Raw genomic sequence first — 17,245 nt, forward strand, 5'->3', positions numbered from 1 at the left:
TCTATCTCTAGATCTGGCTGGACCATATTTCTCAGCTTCCTTCTCTTTTGCTAAAACCAGAATCATCCTGGAATGCAAAGATAACTTCTGGCTTCTTTCCTCAACTATGTACCATCTCCTTAAACCCCTCTCTCCTGCTCCTTCCACCCTCACATTTAGCAACAAGTGAAAAGAGCACGTGGAATTCTGTGCCACCAAAATTGAAACCATATGTTCAGCTGCCTCTGTTGCATCCTCCCCTACCTCTTACCGACCATGCCAAACCTTCCTCCTGGTCTCTCCCCTGCCTTAACTTGCATATCTTGCTACTTTCTCTTCCATCCCTTCTTGACCTCTTCGAGCTCATTTATGAGATTCACCTCATGCTCCCTTGACCCCGTTCCCACTAAACTGGCAATTACTCAAATTTCCTTCCTGTCCCCCCATGCTAGCTGAATTTGTAAATGGTTCCCTCCCTTTCAAAACCACTTTCTTTTTGTTCATCTGTTAATTGTGTATCAATGGTTTGATTATATGCAGGTGAAGGATGTGAATTGGGGTCTTAGTTGAGCACTTATAAGCAGACAATTAGTCAGACTGCTGGAGGGTTTTGAGTGAGGAGCTACATGTTTATGATCTTTTTACTCTGCACAATAAATGTGAAACTGAGTAAAAGATAGGCTCCAGCATTATTGTTCCACAACAAGCTTTCTGGGGTTTAGCATGGTGGCCGAAAATGCTTACCTAAAGCTGAAGGTTGGAAACTTGGATTTTTTTTTACATAGAAAACTAAGATCTCATGGGCTATTACTGAAAATATGGCAGAAAGCAAGTGTAAATTGTCAGGGTATGATTACTCTCTGATGTTCTGAGTCATAGAAACATAGAAAATAGGAGCAGGAGTAGGCCGTTTGGCCCTTCGAGCCTGCTGCGCCATTCATTATGATCATAGCTGATCATCCAACTCAGTAGCCTGTTCCGGCTTTTGCCCCATACCCTTTGATCCCTTTCGACCCAAGGACTATATCTAACTCCTTTTTGAAAATATTCAATGTTTTGGCCTCAACTGCTTTCAGTGGTAGCGAATTCCACAGGCTCACCACTCTCTGGGTGAAAAAAATTCTCCTCATCTCAGTCCTGAAAGGTTTACCCCGTATCCTTAGACTATGACCCCTGGTTCTGGACTCCCCTACCATCGGGAACATCCTTCCTGCATCTACCCTGTCAAGTCCTGTTAGAATTTTATAGATTTCTATCAGATCACCCCTCGCTCTTCTGAACTCCAGCGAATATAATCCTAAACAACTCAACCTCTCCTCATGTCAGTCCCGCCATCCCAGGAATCAGTTTGGCAAACCTTTGCTGCACTCCCTCTATAGCAAGAACATCCTTCCTCAGATAAGGAGACCAAAACTGCACACAATATTCCAGGTGTGGCCTCACCAAGGCCCTGTATAATTGTAGCAAGACATCCCTGCTTCTGTACTCAAATCCTCTTGCTATGAGGGCCACCATACCATTTTCCTTTTTTACTGCCTGTTGCACCTGCATGCTTACCTTCAGCAACTGGTGTACGAGAACACCCAGGTCTCGCTGCATATTCCTCTCTCTCAGTTTACAGCCATTCAGCTAATAATCTGCCTTCCTGTTTTTGCTACCAAAGTGGATAACCTCACATTTATCCACATTATACTGCATCTGCTATGCATTAGCTCACTCACTCAACTTGTCAAAATCACCCTGAAGCCTCTCTGCATCCTCCTCACAACTCACCTTCCCACCCAGTTTTGTGTCATCTGCAAATTTGGAGATATTACATTTCGTTCCCTCATCTAAATCATTAATGTATATCGTAAATAGCTGGGGCCTTAGCACTGATCCCTGCGGTACCCCACTAGTCACTGCCTGCCATTTGGAAAAAGACCCATTTATCCCTACTCTTTGTTTCCTGTCCGCCAACTAATTTTCTATCCATCGCAATACACTACCTCGAATCCCATGCGCTTTAATTTTACATGCTAATCTCTTATGTGGGACTTGGTCGAAAGCCTTCTGAAATTCCAAATAAACCACATCCACTGGCTCCCCCTCATCAACTCTACTAGTTACATCCTCGAAGAATTCTAGTAGATTTATCAAGCATGATTTCCCTTTCATAACTCCATGCTGACTCTTTCCGATTCTACCACTGTTCTCCAAGTGCTCTGCTATAAAATCTTTGATAATGGACTCTAGAATTTTCCCCACTACCGACATCAGGCTGACTGGTCTATAATTCCCTGCTTTCTCTCTACATCCCTTTTTAAATAGTGGGGTCTGAACATAGTGAGTCTGAATCATATGACCAGTGGAAGAATGAAGTGGATATGTGGACACAAGTTACATCTCTACCAAAGGGGAAACAAGGTATGGCCTTGGCATTGTCACTTCCTACCAAAAGTAAAATCACAAATAGTGTTTTGTGAACTGGATGCTCATCAGTTGGCTATGGATGAAGGGTTGAATCTTCTATTAGAATTCTTGAATAAAATTTACAAGAAAGATGACCTATTGAATGTGTTGAATGTGTATGAGGCAAGGTCAGGCTTTGATAGATTTTGGAAAGCAGATGGTTATTCAATGCAGGACTATATCATGGACTTTAATAGACTGTTTGGAAGATTGAGAAAATTCAGTTTGGAGATCACTGGTTCAGTACTAGCTTTTAAATTGCTAGATTGTGCCAGGGTGTTGCATTTGGACAGGTCTTGGTTCTAACTGGGTTTTGGTTCTTGGACAAAGACTCCCTATTGGATCAGATGTCTGTTGCCTTAAAGAAATTCCTGCAAAACAGTCAGTTCCTGCAGTCCTGGTAGAACAAACATGGCATTCTGTGGGGACACAAAGAAAGGAGGACTCAATGTTTACTAGATTTCAAAATGGTCCAGATACTAAAAGCAAGCATAAGTTCAATGGAAGAGTTAAAGGCAGGAGGAATGAGGATGAAAGCACCTTCGTTGGGTCTGATTATTAGAGAAGAAAACAGAATTGGAATAGCACTCATAGGTGAATGGATCTCAGGAATGCCCAAGGAACAGTTAATAGGTGCTTCAGATGTGACTCAAAGTGTCATTATGCAATGAACTGCCCTAAACGGAGGGGCACCGTCCTTGAAATAACACCCAACACAGAAAATTCTGAGGCAGAAGAAAGATACTGATGAATCTGAACGAAGTGTAAGAGTCACAAGGAGTTTTAGTGCAGTGGTGAATGGTAGTTGTGGATTCATTCAACTGTGCTATAATAGGTAATGCTTGCATGTTGACAGTATGTGAAACTGATTGGTTACAGTGTTATCTGGATTCATTCAGTAGTGGGGATCGCGTATGGTTAAGCAGTATAGAAGTACAACACATTGAAGTCACTGATGTCATGCAGGCCCCCAACTGCCAAGAATGAGACACATTAATTTTGCCACATGAACATTGATGTTTCAACTGTTACTGGAGTTAAGAAAGAACTTTTAAAAAAAAGAACACCAGACTGTTGACTGGAAAGACATTTGCATTGTAACAGACAGTACTTGGAAAGGACAAAGGGGCTACTCCCTGCTCCAATTTAATCCACAATGGACTCTTGATTGCCGGACATTGAAGGTGGAGAAGCTAGCATTCCAGGTTAACTGCTAAAATGGCCTAATATACAAACAGATGTGGTCAGACCAGTTTAGTCACATGACTAACTGGCTGTTGGAGTTTTTTGAATCTGAACTTGCCACAGTTTTAAAACTCAAAGCTGTTTCCTCCTGGACTGAAAAGACCTCTCTCCTTTCTGCTCTCACCAGCTTTGGAAACCATTGAAGACATATGAACCCCAAGAGAGAAAAGTCTCCTACAGTGAAAAAGGTTTAAGAAGAATACTGGACCCCAACGAAAAGCAACACTACCTACAATCAAGGACCCTACAGCGAGTTTGAAGCACAGTTTTTTTTTTTAAAAACCCTCTTCAGAGATTGCCTCAAACCTCTCTACCCGAAGGGCCTGTTTCAGTGCTGTATCTCTCTATGACTCTATGACTCTATGACTTTTATTTTTCTTCTCTTTTCTTTTCTATTTGCATGTGCGTATCGCGTATGCATTCTAGTGTGGGGCGCGGTGTGTATCCATCGGCATTAACTGAACTAGAGTTTAAGTTTTAATAAATTTCACTTTTCTGCTTTAAACCTGAGAACCTGGTTGCGCTTATTTCTTTGCCTTATAATTGGAAAGCGGTGAACAAGGATTCACCAAGGGGGATCCCAAAACATGGTATGGTTAAAATTAATTCCCTGTTACTATAAGATCAGGTGAAGTCTGAAAGAGACCCCTAGACACCTTTCTCACCTGGTCATAACATTCCATCTAATTCCATGTAAAATAGCTGGAGTCAGCCACTTTATCAGGACTGACATAGTTTCTAGTGAGATACGTTTACTGATGAGTACGCCTTCAATGAAAAAGGCACAAATGAAAGTTGATATGGAGCATGATAAAGAATTCTTTTTGGGAAGTCAGTGAATTTGCAGTTTACCAAGTCAGGGCATTATTGTATCCCCTTAACAACCTGATATTTCTAGTCAGTGTTAAAGTATTAATGGCATCAGGTGTAAAGAATCAGTGATAAAAAGCAAATTGCCTAAAAGTTGCATCGACAATTTGTTCACCCCTGTCAGAGATTAAAAACCCTGCTAAATGATGCAGGTGTGATTCATGAAAAGTATATGAGGATAATAGAGATTACTGCAAAGTGTGAAATCTGTATTAAGTATTGGAGGACACCATCACGGCCTATTGACAGCCTTCCATTGGCACGTGACGTTAATGAGGTAGTTACCATGGATTTAAAGGTATGGGACAAAGACCAGAATATTTTCATTCTACATTTTATAGACCTAGCAACTAGATTTAGTCTTTCTACAATTAATAGTAAAGACAAAAGGGTGATTATCGACAAAATTATGGAGAAATGGATAGGGATTAGACTTGGGGCAGCAGCTAATTTTTTTGACTGATAATGGAGAGGAATTTGTCAATGACGAGTTCAGAAATGTGTCAAAACATGATCATTATGGTTATGAATACTGCAGCTGAAAGTCCTTTCAGCAATGGGCTCTAAGAGGAATCATGCAGTGGTTGATGAAATGCTGCATAAAATACTAGCTGACCAGCCAAACTGCAAGTTGACGACTGCCCTGGCATGGGCGGTTCATGCGAATAATTCGCTTCAGATGGTTGGAGGATATAGTCCCTATCAATTGGTCTATGAGCGGAATCCCAAATTGCCTTCTGTGCTGTACGACAGTCCTCCTGCTCTAGAAAGTACTACAATTAGTTCCATTTTTTTCTGCACATTTGAATGCTTTACATGCAGGGAGATGGGCTTTCATCAAGACTGAGGTCTAAGAAAATTCGGAGAGCTCTGGGGCATCATATAAGGCCATCTGAATCAGAATTTAGTTCAGGAAATTTTGTGTATTACAAAAGAGAAGGTCATAGGGAATGGAAGGGCCCTGGCAAGGTCATGATGGTAAGACAGTAGTTATCAAGTGTAGTAATCAAACTGTATGGGTTCATTCCTCATGATTGATTGGGGTTGATTACAAAATCTCAGAATCTGAGCAGCTGAGAGAAAAGAGGCACCTTGTCCCTCAATTGCTCATGTGTTTGTGATGAAGATCATGAGGAACAGAATTTGGTAGATAAAGCGTTGGATAATAAGCAATCATGATGCTCAGGAAAGAGCTATCACATCCAAAGGCCAACTGCCTCGAGTAGTTCCTCAGGTGACATATTCCAGAAGGGTCTAATAAATGGAGGGACACAACAATTGTGGCACGTGCAGGAAAATCTACAGGCAAGTTTAAATATTGGTTAAATGTTCAAGATGAGGTTTAACAGGATGTTGCCTGGTCTGGAGGGTATTAGCTATGAGGAGAGGTTGGATAAACTCGGATTGTCTTCACTGGAACGACAGAGGTGGAGGGGCAACATGATAGAGGTTTACAAAGTTATGAATGGCATGGACAGAGTGGATAGTCAGAAGCTTTTTCCCAGGGGCAAAGTTTAGAGGGGATGTGTGAGGCAAGTTTTTTACACAGGGGGTGGTGAGTGCCTGGAACTTGCTGCCAGGGGAGGTGGTGGAAGCAGGTAAGATAGCGACGTTTAAGAAGCATCTTGACAAATACATGAATAGGATGGGAATAGAGGGATACGGACCCCGGAAGTGCAGAAGGTTTTAGTTTTGACAGGCATCATGATCGGCGCAGGCTTGAAGGGCCGAATGGCCTGTTTCTGTGCTGCAGTGTTCTTTGGTCTTTGTTTTGACCTTGCTGGATTGAAACAAATGCTGGAGAGAAAAGAAATCTCCAAACTTAAATGGGTAGATGCACGTCATCAGCTATCAGATTTTTCTAACAAAAATAACTTGTTGGAAGTGCTAGAGGAGGGGTATCTCTCAATGTAATACTTTGTACCCAATATGGAATTTATTTTGAAATGTTGCTTGAGCATGTTAATCCAAGTTGTATTAAAGAAAGAAGGGAATCTGTTAATCTGTTAATTGTGTATCAATGGTTTGATTATATGCAGGTAAAGGGTGTTAATTGGGGTCTTAGTTGAGCACTTATAAGCAGACACTCAGACTGTTGGAGGGTTTTGAGTGAGGAGCTACATGTTTATGATTCTTTTAGTCTGCACAATAAATGTGAAACTAAGTAAAAGATAAGCTTCAGCATTATCCTTCCAGAACAAGCTTTCTGGAGTTATCACTTTATACCCTTCTAAGAAAAAACACATTTAGCCCCTCTGTCATCGGACGCTATCACCTTAGCTCCTGTTCCTTTCTAAAGTCCTCGTCTCTCAAATCTATGCCTATCTATCCCAAATTCCTGTTTGAATCTCAGCAATTAGGTTTCCGCCCTTGCCACAGCACCAAAAGGAAAGTCATAAATTACATCCTCCAGGACTGTGACAGTGATATGTTATCACTGCTCTTCTTTTTCTCCCTTTCTGCAGCCTTCAACATTCCCACCCACACCATCCATCTCTACTGCCTCTTCTCCATTGTCCAGCTCAGTAGGACTACTCTCACTTAAAAGCCTGATTGTGGCCAGAGTTATCCCCAGCATTGGCTTATGTTACCACCCCCATATTACCTCCAGAGTCCCCCAATAATCTAACATGGCCCTCCCATTCCTCATTTACATGCTACCTTTGAGACATCATCCGAAGACATGGGGATCAATAATAATGCAGCGGTGGGTTCAGACTGGTGGAGAAAATGAAATGTGGAAGATTGTGGGACTCATGGGAATGTCCAATTTCAACACTTAACTTCCTTGTTTTGCATCTCCAATGTGTGTGAGCGAATGTGATGCTTGACCTGCATGACACAATTTCACCTCAACTATTTAAAGGGCCAATGCAAAGATGGAATTTTCAGGAGTTAGGAGCATTTTAAGGAAAAAGAAAAAGAAAATACTGATGGAGTTAGGACGGTCAAAGGCTGTGACCCACTTTAATGAGGCATCATTTAATGTATTGTTTGGTGCAGTAAGGACCATGAAGGAGGCACTGTTCCCAAGAAATAACAATAAACCTGCTGGCACCGTTGGCATAGAAGGCATAGTTAGAGATGGCTGAGGAGGGCAGCAGTATAGCTGCGCATTTCTGGATCCAGTGCAGGAAGAGGTTTAATGACCTAACCAGCTTGGGAAAGGTAAGCACCATTGCAGAGTCACCTGTATCCTGTAGTGCTTGTCCCCAACTCTGTCCTATCAAGTGTACTCAATCACATCATTCCTCACAATCTCTCCAGTTTCAGCAGCACCCATCATTCTGTTGCTAGGCATTTCCTTGCCACTCCTTTTCTCCATCCAACACTGACACTCATCACAATCCTTTTGCAATATGATCCCACATCTGTCAGCGCAACCAATTCTCAGCACACATCCTCAAATGTATGCCAATGGGATTTGCCTGAATGTCACCCTGACTGAATGCACTGCATCCATTGATATATATATGAGTGCCTGCAAGGCATGTGTGTATGTCGTGCCACCTTGCAGCAGAAAAGAGCCCAAAATACGAAGAGGGAAATGACTAAGTGGTCCATCACAGTGCCATTGACATCTGCAAAGCACATGGCTGTGGAATAAGTGTCATAACAATGTCCCTGATAATTGGAGATGGTAAGACTTTGTTGCTGAGTTGTGACATTACATAACTCTGACCCACATCTCACAAGATTGTCATGTTGACTTAATTTCAGCAGGAAATGAAGTATGATCACTTAAATTATGCCGAATTACAATATTTTTACATTTCCATGACTGGATCATATCCATCTCATCTTCCTCCAGGGCCATCATGCAGCAGGCTACTGCCCTTCCAGATGATGTTTCCTCAGAGGAACTAGTTCTTTCTGAAGGCACACCATCACAGGGAGCATGTTTACCAGGCACCAGTGCAGATGCCAGCACTTCTGTGGGTCCTGATAGAGTTAGCTGGGATCTGACCCAGTGAATCACAGTTCAGAAGTTAGCATAAGCAGAAAGTAGAGATAGGGACAGCAGTATTGGAGGGCGCAGACCTGGCCAAGCTCTGATCAGCTGAACAGAGATGTTGAACACTAGGGACCACCAATGAAAACTAATATGTGCAAGGTACTGGCAGTCGTGCCAGGCACACTGTCCACAATAGCACAGAAGATGGTGAAGTCCAGCTCAAATATTTGTAGATTTATGTTGCACGCTATTGATGATTTCTTTCCATGGAAAGCATAGCCTCCTCCATGGAACTTCAACTGCAGCACTCATAAGTCCCTGCAGGCGCTGACAAAAGCCCTGCAGAGTATGGATGCCAATATTTCTACTGCTGTAAACAGGATGACAGATATCTTAGCCATGGCCTTACAAGGCATCACTAATCTTCTCCAAGCGACCCTGCTGCATTGAAGTAGGAGTAATCTGCTGCTGGCTCAAGTGAGGGATGATGACAAAAGGGGACATGGAATTGGGAACCTCACTCAAAATATTCCCACATCTCTCATATTTTCCCCCATCGCCAACCCCCCATCCCCAATTGGCCAGGGATCGAGCAGGGCCGTGGGATTGACTGGATTGCTCCACGGAGAGCCGGCATGGACCCGATAGGCCGAATGGCCTCCTTCTATGCCATAAATGACTCTGACTCTAATGCCCAATATACTGCCTAAAGTCCCAATGACCAAATCTGCCCCTGCACAGGTGCTGGTGGAACAGTCTTTGGCAGGGCCCTCATGAGCGCCAATGCCCAAAGGTCCTCAGCTATAAGCCTCAGAAGTCAGAGTAGGGATCAAAGCAAGTTGCTTCTACCTCTGCTGAAGACACTATATAGGAGCAGTACAGGGATAGCTAAAGAAAATCTTTGTACTTCATTGAGGATATGCACAAGGTGTTAATGAAAATATGTTATTAAATCCCATTTCTTTATGCTCATAATTTATTAATTTGCACCTCATTCCATATTCATCTTTCTTGCCTGATGAGTGTCAACTCTGGTTTTCAGTTGCATGTGCAATTGACAGGGACCAATAAGTGCATGTGCAATGGGTGTTTGGGATGGTTATAGGACTGCTTTGTGTCAATGGCAGTGGGGGTAGGGAGAGGGGTAAGGTAGTACTAGTGATGGGGATTGTGATGGTTACTTTGGTCCAGTGTGAGTGACTAAGGTATTGGGGCATCCCCAGCATTCCAAGCAGCAATGAGTGGCTGGTCTGGCGATGGCATCTTCATCATCTTCCTCCTCTCCATTGGAAAACTCAGTGTTGAGCAGCTTGTTCCCCTAAGACCATCCTTAAAAGCCATCCCTTTGTCCAAGCTTTTAGTCATCCCTCCAAATATCTCATTCTTTGGCTGGCCATTCACTTTCTGTTTATGGTTCTGAAGTATGTTGGGATGTTTTATGTAATTTAATGGTGTTGTACAAATTTACATTTGCTATTGTTTGGTAATATAGAACTTGAGTATTGCTGAAAGCAGAGACATGTTGTCGAAGCTTTTTGTCTTGCACTCATCAGGACAATATGCAAGAATAACCAATGTTAGGGAAAATAACAACTTATACCGCATGAAAAGAGTACTGATTGGTTGGCAAGTGAACTCTGATTGGTAGAAGCATTGCCATGTGATCCAAAGATTGGCGGATCGTATCAAACATGTCCCTTCCACTGTTCAGCGGGCAAGGTACTGGCCATACCCAACCAGCTCATGCTTGCAAAATTCAAAACAGTGTCCAACATTAGATGTGATTGTAATTGGACAACATTTGCTAAATAATCCACTGTGTGCTAAGAATTACGCTGACAACCAATTAAGATTATCAGTAGGGCTGTCAATAAAGCACATTTGCGCATACTGGAAGCTACATATATTAATACACAGGGCCCTGTTCTTTACAGACAGAACGAACATATACACACATTGCGCCTGTTTCAGCTGAACATAAGTGACAGCCATTTGCTGGTTATTTCTCAGGGCAATGCCTTGACCAGAGTCAAGCTGCCTGGTTTAAGTTTCAAACAAAGCTTAGCAGTTAAATGTCAGTCATCGTTAACTGGTACATTCTCCATGGCAATGCTACTACCAATCAGAGTTCACTTGTCAACCAATCAGTACTCTCGTCTCATGCAGTATAAGTTGTTTTCCCTTATACTGGTTATTCTTGCATATTGTCCTGATGAGTGCAAGACGAAAAGCTTTGACAACATGTCTCTATTTTCAGCAATTGCTATTGTTATAACTGCATGTTGAAAAGAGCAGCAATCACCCTAATGTTCCATTACTCCTCACTTCAAATACTTTAACTAATTGGCCTTGGAACTAGAATCCATTCAACAAAAATATATGCTGCATTACAACACAATAGTTATAGCATGGAAACAGGTTCCAAAGTCCAGAAGGAAATCATTCAGAGGCAAGTTAAATTATCAGCTTGTACAGTCAAAACAAACTTCTGATTTTAACTTTTTCCACAATTCATCAACTAACAGATCGTCATTCTCAAGTGATTAACCTTTGATGGTTAACCTGAATCTGCAACATCCTCTCTCTTTACTAAAATGTCAATGTGCACCAACTGAATTACTATCATAGGACTTAGATCTGTGTGCAAAATGTAAACAAAAAATTGTTGAGGCATTTCCTTGCAGAGTATATAATATTGTCTTATTACCTGTTGCATTTGGAGGGCATTTGTTATAAACCAGCTGTCCAGCTGCAGTCCTCTTCCAGGTCATAGCCATGATGTAGTCATCCCTACACATCTCATGGGGAGCTACAGAAAAGGCAAAACGAGTTCCATCAATTAAAATTATTGAAAGGGCAAGTTATTGCAAAAAACATTAAGGTTGAACCTCACCTGTTTAATCTCAAATTTTAAAGTCAGAAGCATGCATTAATTTTAGGCTTCTTTGCTATACTTTAGTAGTCTAAATTTTGCAATTTAAGGGAGCGAAAATTCCAATCTTTGCTCAGTCCTGACCATTTTTTAAATTAAATAATAAGCTATACAATGACAGCAACAATGTTTGACACTGTGATGTGACCAGTGTGAGGAAAGCCCAACGTGTGCCTCCGACTGGGTCAAAAATAATGGCCTCCGTATTACCATTGCCAATACAAGTAGGAAAGAACTTAACACACTTGTGTGACATTCCTCTGTTATTTTAGTGAGCTATTAATCTGTTTAAATTCAACAGTTTAACACTTGCATTAAAACAAAGGAGACTGACCTAAATTTTTCCCTACTCATATGACTTACTGATTTCTGGGGGTCAATGTGAGACTAGTAGAAAGACAGCAGCCACCTGACTAACTGGTAAAGATATAACTATCTGGTCAGAATCGGATTGGGTGGTGGCTAGATTTGAAAATTTAAGAAAGCAATTCCTTCTTTCTCAGTGGTAAATCATAGAATGGTAACAGCACAGAAGGAGGCTGTTTGGCCCATTGTGCTCAAGAACAACTCAACTACTCCCACTCCCCAACCCTTTCCCAGAAGCCTTGCATTTTTTTTCTCTTCTCTAATTCCCTTTTGAAAGCTACAATTGAATCTGCCTCCACCACACGCACAGGCAATGCATTCCAGATTCTAACCACTTGCTGTGTTTTTTTAAAAAAAGCTTTTCCTTGGCAAAAGCAGCAAAGTTGACAATCACCTTAAATCAGTATCCAGTGGTTCTCTATCTTTTCTGCCAATGGGAACTGTGTATCTCCATCTACTGAACACATCTATCAAATTTCTTCTCAACCTTCTGTTCTCTATAGAAAACACCCCCAGCTACTCCAAGCTATCCACGTAACTGAAATCCCTCACTCCGGAACCATTCTCATAAATCTTTTCTGCACCCTCTCTAAAGCCTTCACATCCTTCCTAAATTGTGCTGCCAGAATTGGACATATCAAGGAAAGCAGTGGCCCGAATAGCTATCCTTGGGGATCCACACTGAATTCCTCCTTCCAGTCTAAAAACAAGCATTTACCACTGCTCTGTTTCTTGTCACCCGGCCAACTTTGTATCCATGTTTCCACTGTCCCTTTTATTTCATGTGTTTCAACTTTGCTGGCAACCCTATTTTGTGACACTTTATCAAATGCCTTTTGGAACTTCATGTACACCACATTAACTGCATTATTCTCATCAATGCTCTCTCATCAAAAAATTCAATCCAGTTAGATGAACACGATTTGCCTTTAACAAATCCATGCTGGCTTTTCTTAATTAATCCACACTTGTCCAAGTGACTGCTAATTTTGTCCCAGATTATAATTTCTAAAAGCTTTCCCACCACCAAGGTTAAACTGACTGGCCTGTAGTTATTGGATTTATCTTTACACCCTTTTTCGGGTGTAACAATGCACTGCCTGGTGTGGTATTCAACTGTACAAACAATGAAGGTGCTAGTCTGTGCTGAATTAGCTAATCTAATCCAAGACATCAGATTTTATACTACCCAGTTCCCCCTTATAAAGGAAACAGTCCATATAGGTACACAGGTTTGACTGCTACCCAGTGACTCTTCCTAGACTTTATGTATGCCAGAAAATCAGATAAGAACAGGATCAGACTTTCTGCCCTCCATGGTTAAACAGTTTGCCAACACTCACTATCCAGGATATTTTACAGAAGACATGAGATCACTCCTGACACACCTAATTGTATTGTGGCATGTGTGACCTTTAAAAAAAGGCAGTGGCAAAACCAGAATTTATAAACATCCTACATTGCAATAACTTTACTGAGTGCAGAAGCTGCATGTTTTTTCATTGCTGATATTCAAATCCACTAAAAGCAAAATAATACAGATGCTGGAAATCTGAAGTTAAAACAGAAAATGGTGGAATCACTCAGATCAGGCAGCATCTGTGGAGAAAGGAAGATAATGAACTGAGGATCAGTGGGATATTGATTGGAAAAACATTTAGAATAACAGTGAATTTGATTCCAATTAATGCAGTTCATTATGAAATAGTAGGACTTGAGTTTCCACATATAGGAGGATTACCATGGAAACCTAATTGAAGTGTTTATGATAATGAAGTGAATTGACAGGCTAGATCTGGAATGACTCTTCCAATACCAATAGGGAAATCCAGAACAAGGGGATACAAGCAGATCCAGGAAAATGTTACTCACAAGGGCCGATACAAATTTGTAACACTGAGCCAGAAGGCCACAGATTTATTTATTTAGAGATACAGCACTGAAACAGGCCCTTCGGCCCACCGAATCTGTGCCGACCATCAACCACCCATTTATACTAATCCTACATTAATCCGATATTCCTACCCCATCTTTCCTCAATTCCCCTACCACCTACCTATACTAGGGACAATTTATAATGGCCAATTTACCTATCAACCTGCAAGTCTTTTGGCTGTGGGAGGAAATTGGAGCACCCGGCGAAAACCCACGCGGTCACAGGGAGAACTTGCAAACTCCGCACAGGCAGTACCCAGAATTGAACCCGGGTCGCTGGAGCTGTGAGGCTGCGGTGCTAACCATTGCGCCACTGTGCCGCCCAAAATGAAAAATCAATCGAGGTGTTTGAGTGAGATAGATACTTACTCGGCAAGCAAAGGTATTAGCAGAAAAACACAGTTGGGATTAAGAAGATGGAAAAGTTTGAGTTCCCATGGCCAATAAAATGGAGGATCATGCTCAATGGGTCAAATGGTCTAAACCTGTTCTCATGCTCCCAATGTTAACTATGCCACTGTGGATGGATGCCAAACAAGATCAGGCACTTCTTCACAGGGACAAAGTCAATGAAAATCAATGGGAGAAAAAGTCAGCCTGGATCACTTCATGCTAAGCAGCCAGTTCCATAGAGGTATTGACACGGACATGCAACCAGATTTCCTGCACTGAGTATGGGAAAACAGAACATAGAATATTGCCAAAAAAAACCATTAAGCTGGTCTTTGATCAAATACAACCTCTGTTTCTTGCAATCATAATGTCATCTTAAACAATACCCCACCAGCACAAGCTGTGCAATACCAATATTTTAATAAATGGCTTCCAAGGGGACCTGGGGTAACGCATCAAATTTACCTCATTACAGTGTTAATATAGATCTGCTCCTTAATCCAATGATGTATCATGGATTACCATTAGAACAAGATGTTATATTAGGTAGAAATTGGCAGTTGTTCCCTGTCTACTTCATTCCTTTCCCCATTGAGCCACAGTGGATGTCCTGAACTAAAGTGACTGAGGTAGGTGAAAGCCAATAAGCAGTGAAAGTTGAGCATAAATTGAAGTAGTATGAAATATAATTCTCCTACCTGGGCATCTTTTCTCATTGCATGTCCTGACCTCTTCCCCTGATCCTTCACATGGGTAACCTTTGACACTTGTCCCTTTGCACATTCGGAAGCGTCGTTGCCAACCACTGTCACACGTCTTGGAACACAAACTCCAGTGATTCCATGGACCCCATTTCCCATCAGCTTAAAAAAATGTTGAAATGTAATTAATTCATTTGAGGGATTTGCTTGCATTTGCAGCAACAGTCTACTAAATGATTAGAATAGGAAAATATGACAATCATTTGCCAAATATAGTCTTTCATTCATCAAACCAGGCAATTGTTTTGCATGCGGGAAGTCTTAGATTTCCCTCAGAAAAGCAACACACACTGAGATGAACAGTAAGAACTTCTATAGGTATGGGCCAGGATTTCACGTTGGGCAGAAAGGAGCTGGCCTCCGACTGAAAAATCGGTGGCGAACCCGCTTCCACCTCACCTGGGGATCCGTCCCGCATTTAACGGGTCCCCCAGGCTTTAACTGTTCCAAGGCGGGACTTACATCCGCTTGAGGGAGGAAGTCCCGCCTCATTGAGCTGCCGGCCAATCAGTGGGCCGGCAGCTCTTAGTCCCAGCAGCGCCACCAGGAGCAATGGTCACTGCTGGGACTGCAGCTCAGCCGAAGACGTGGAGCCGGGAAGACAGGTATGTTTTGGTTGCCTTGCTGATGGTAATCGTTAGGGCCCCGGCAAAGCAAGTGTGGTCGGTTGGGGGGAATGGGGGCGTGTTGGGTGCTGGGGTTGGTTGGGATAGCGGGGGTGGCCCTCCATCGGGCACCCTGTGCCCGAGCAACAGGGCCACCTCCCCCACCCCCCCATCCCCGGGACGATCATAACTGCCTGTTTTTCACAGGCGGCTTTTCCCGGCTCCAGGACACCTGCTTGCCACATGTAAAATCCGCGTGGAGGCGGGCGAAGGCCCTTAAGTGGCCACTTTAGGGCCTTGATTGGCCTGGGGCGGGTGGGCCATTTTCCGCCCCCACCGCCCTATGTAAAGGGAGGGGGTGGAGGCGGGAGCGGGTCGGGAAAGCCTCCCGGAGCCTCCCATTCCATTTTGCGCCACTCCCCCCCCACCCCCCCGCCACCATCCGGCTCATTGAGGTGGTGTAAAATTCTGGCCATGGTGTGTAACATTGTGAATATGTTGAAGGTAATTTAAACCCAACCTTGCTGACGGCAAACTGAAGAGATCAGGTTAGCTGCCTATTTTACAACCTCAGATTTTGTCCTCCATTGACGTTGAAAATTAGTGGGATGTAAAGCTGGACTGATTCCATTAGTTTTCTACCAGGTAGGTTAGATAAAAATTGCCCCTGTTCGTTTTGTGTGTGCTTGTAATGTCACTACACATAACAACCAGAGTGATTGCTCTCCCATGTAGTATAAACCAAGGGCCCCTTGACGCGGTAGGAGAGGGTGGTAAAATTCTGCAAGGAGACGCCTGCCTTGACCCATGATGTTGTGAAGGGCCCGCCGCATATTACCGGCGGCAGGCCATTCATCAAAATATTTAAATTAACCTTAAATACATGTAAATTAACTTACATGCTGGCAGCGGCTGTCTCACACAAATTTTACAGCTGCCGCTCGCACATCGTGGGGAGGGGGGAGTAATAAAAGTTTCAGGGTGGGAGGGGTTGAGGTGCAGGGAAAACAATGTTTATTGGCTGTGGGGATGGTGGGAAGGGGTTAAAGGGCAAAAGTTAGGTTGGGGGGGAAAGTTCAGGTGGAGAAAAAGGCAATTTTATTCAATATCTGGCAATGAAATGATCTTTTGGGGGGTTGGCGAAAGGCCGCTATCATTTTTCTTCAGAAATAACTCATTCTGTAAATTTAAAAATAAAAATTCCTTAAGGGCTTAGAGCCCTTTAAAAATGGTGCCTGCGCGGTGGTGTCGGACGCCGTTGCCGGGGACGCGGCAGCTATCCCCTCTATGTCATCGGGGGCAGCCGCTCCACCCCCTCTATTTAAATCAGACCCCGCAGGTAATATCACGGGGGCTGTCTGGCGGTACATCCATGTCTGAAGGCTGCAGAGTTCAAGGCACACCGCCATAGAGCATGGCATGTGAATAAAATTCAGGACTAAGTGTTTGAGTTATGAAAGCATTTTTTAAAATAAAATATCATCTATCTTTGTGATGTTTGGAGTGCATATCTTTCAATCCACAAAGAGGAAGGAAAGTCTAGGAGGTGTACGTTTTGTTCAAACAACTTCCTTTTTGTAGAAGAAAATTATAGTTAATCAGTGTTTCCTAAACTGTTAATTTTAGTGCTGGCCTGGAGACTCTGTTCTAAGCTGCTTTGGTACCATCAGTTATATAATGTGTCCTGGAGTGGATTCATTGCAAACAGGGGAAGATCATTAGAAACAACCTGATCCCAATAAATTACCACAGA

The 17,245-nt window shown here is 42.7% G+C and overlaps 1 protein-coding gene across 1 annotated transcript in view; it reads right to left on the reverse strand.

Moving 5' to 3' along the window:
• The window catches only part of LOC137347073 (adhesion G protein-coupled receptor B2-like), a 1,240,702-nt gene that overhangs the window by 658,657 nt on the left and 564,800 nt on the right, over window positions 1-17,245 (reverse strand). Inside the window, exons 7-8 of the mRNA XM_068011112.1 lie at window positions 14,825-14,989; window positions 11,208-11,309 (exon numbers count right to left, since the gene is read on the reverse strand). Coding sequence (XP_067867213.1) covers window positions 11,208-11,309; window positions 14,825-14,989 — 267 coding nt within the window. The remainder of the gene's footprint in view (window positions 1-11,207; window positions 11,310-14,824; window positions 14,990-17,245) is intronic.

This window comes from Heterodontus francisci, chromosome 31 (genome assembly GCF_036365525.1).
Source record: "Heterodontus francisci isolate sHetFra1 chromosome 31, sHetFra1.hap1, whole genome shotgun sequence".
Lineage (NCBI taxonomy): Eukaryota > Metazoa > Chordata > Chondrichthyes > Heterodontiformes > Heterodontidae > Heterodontus > Heterodontus francisci.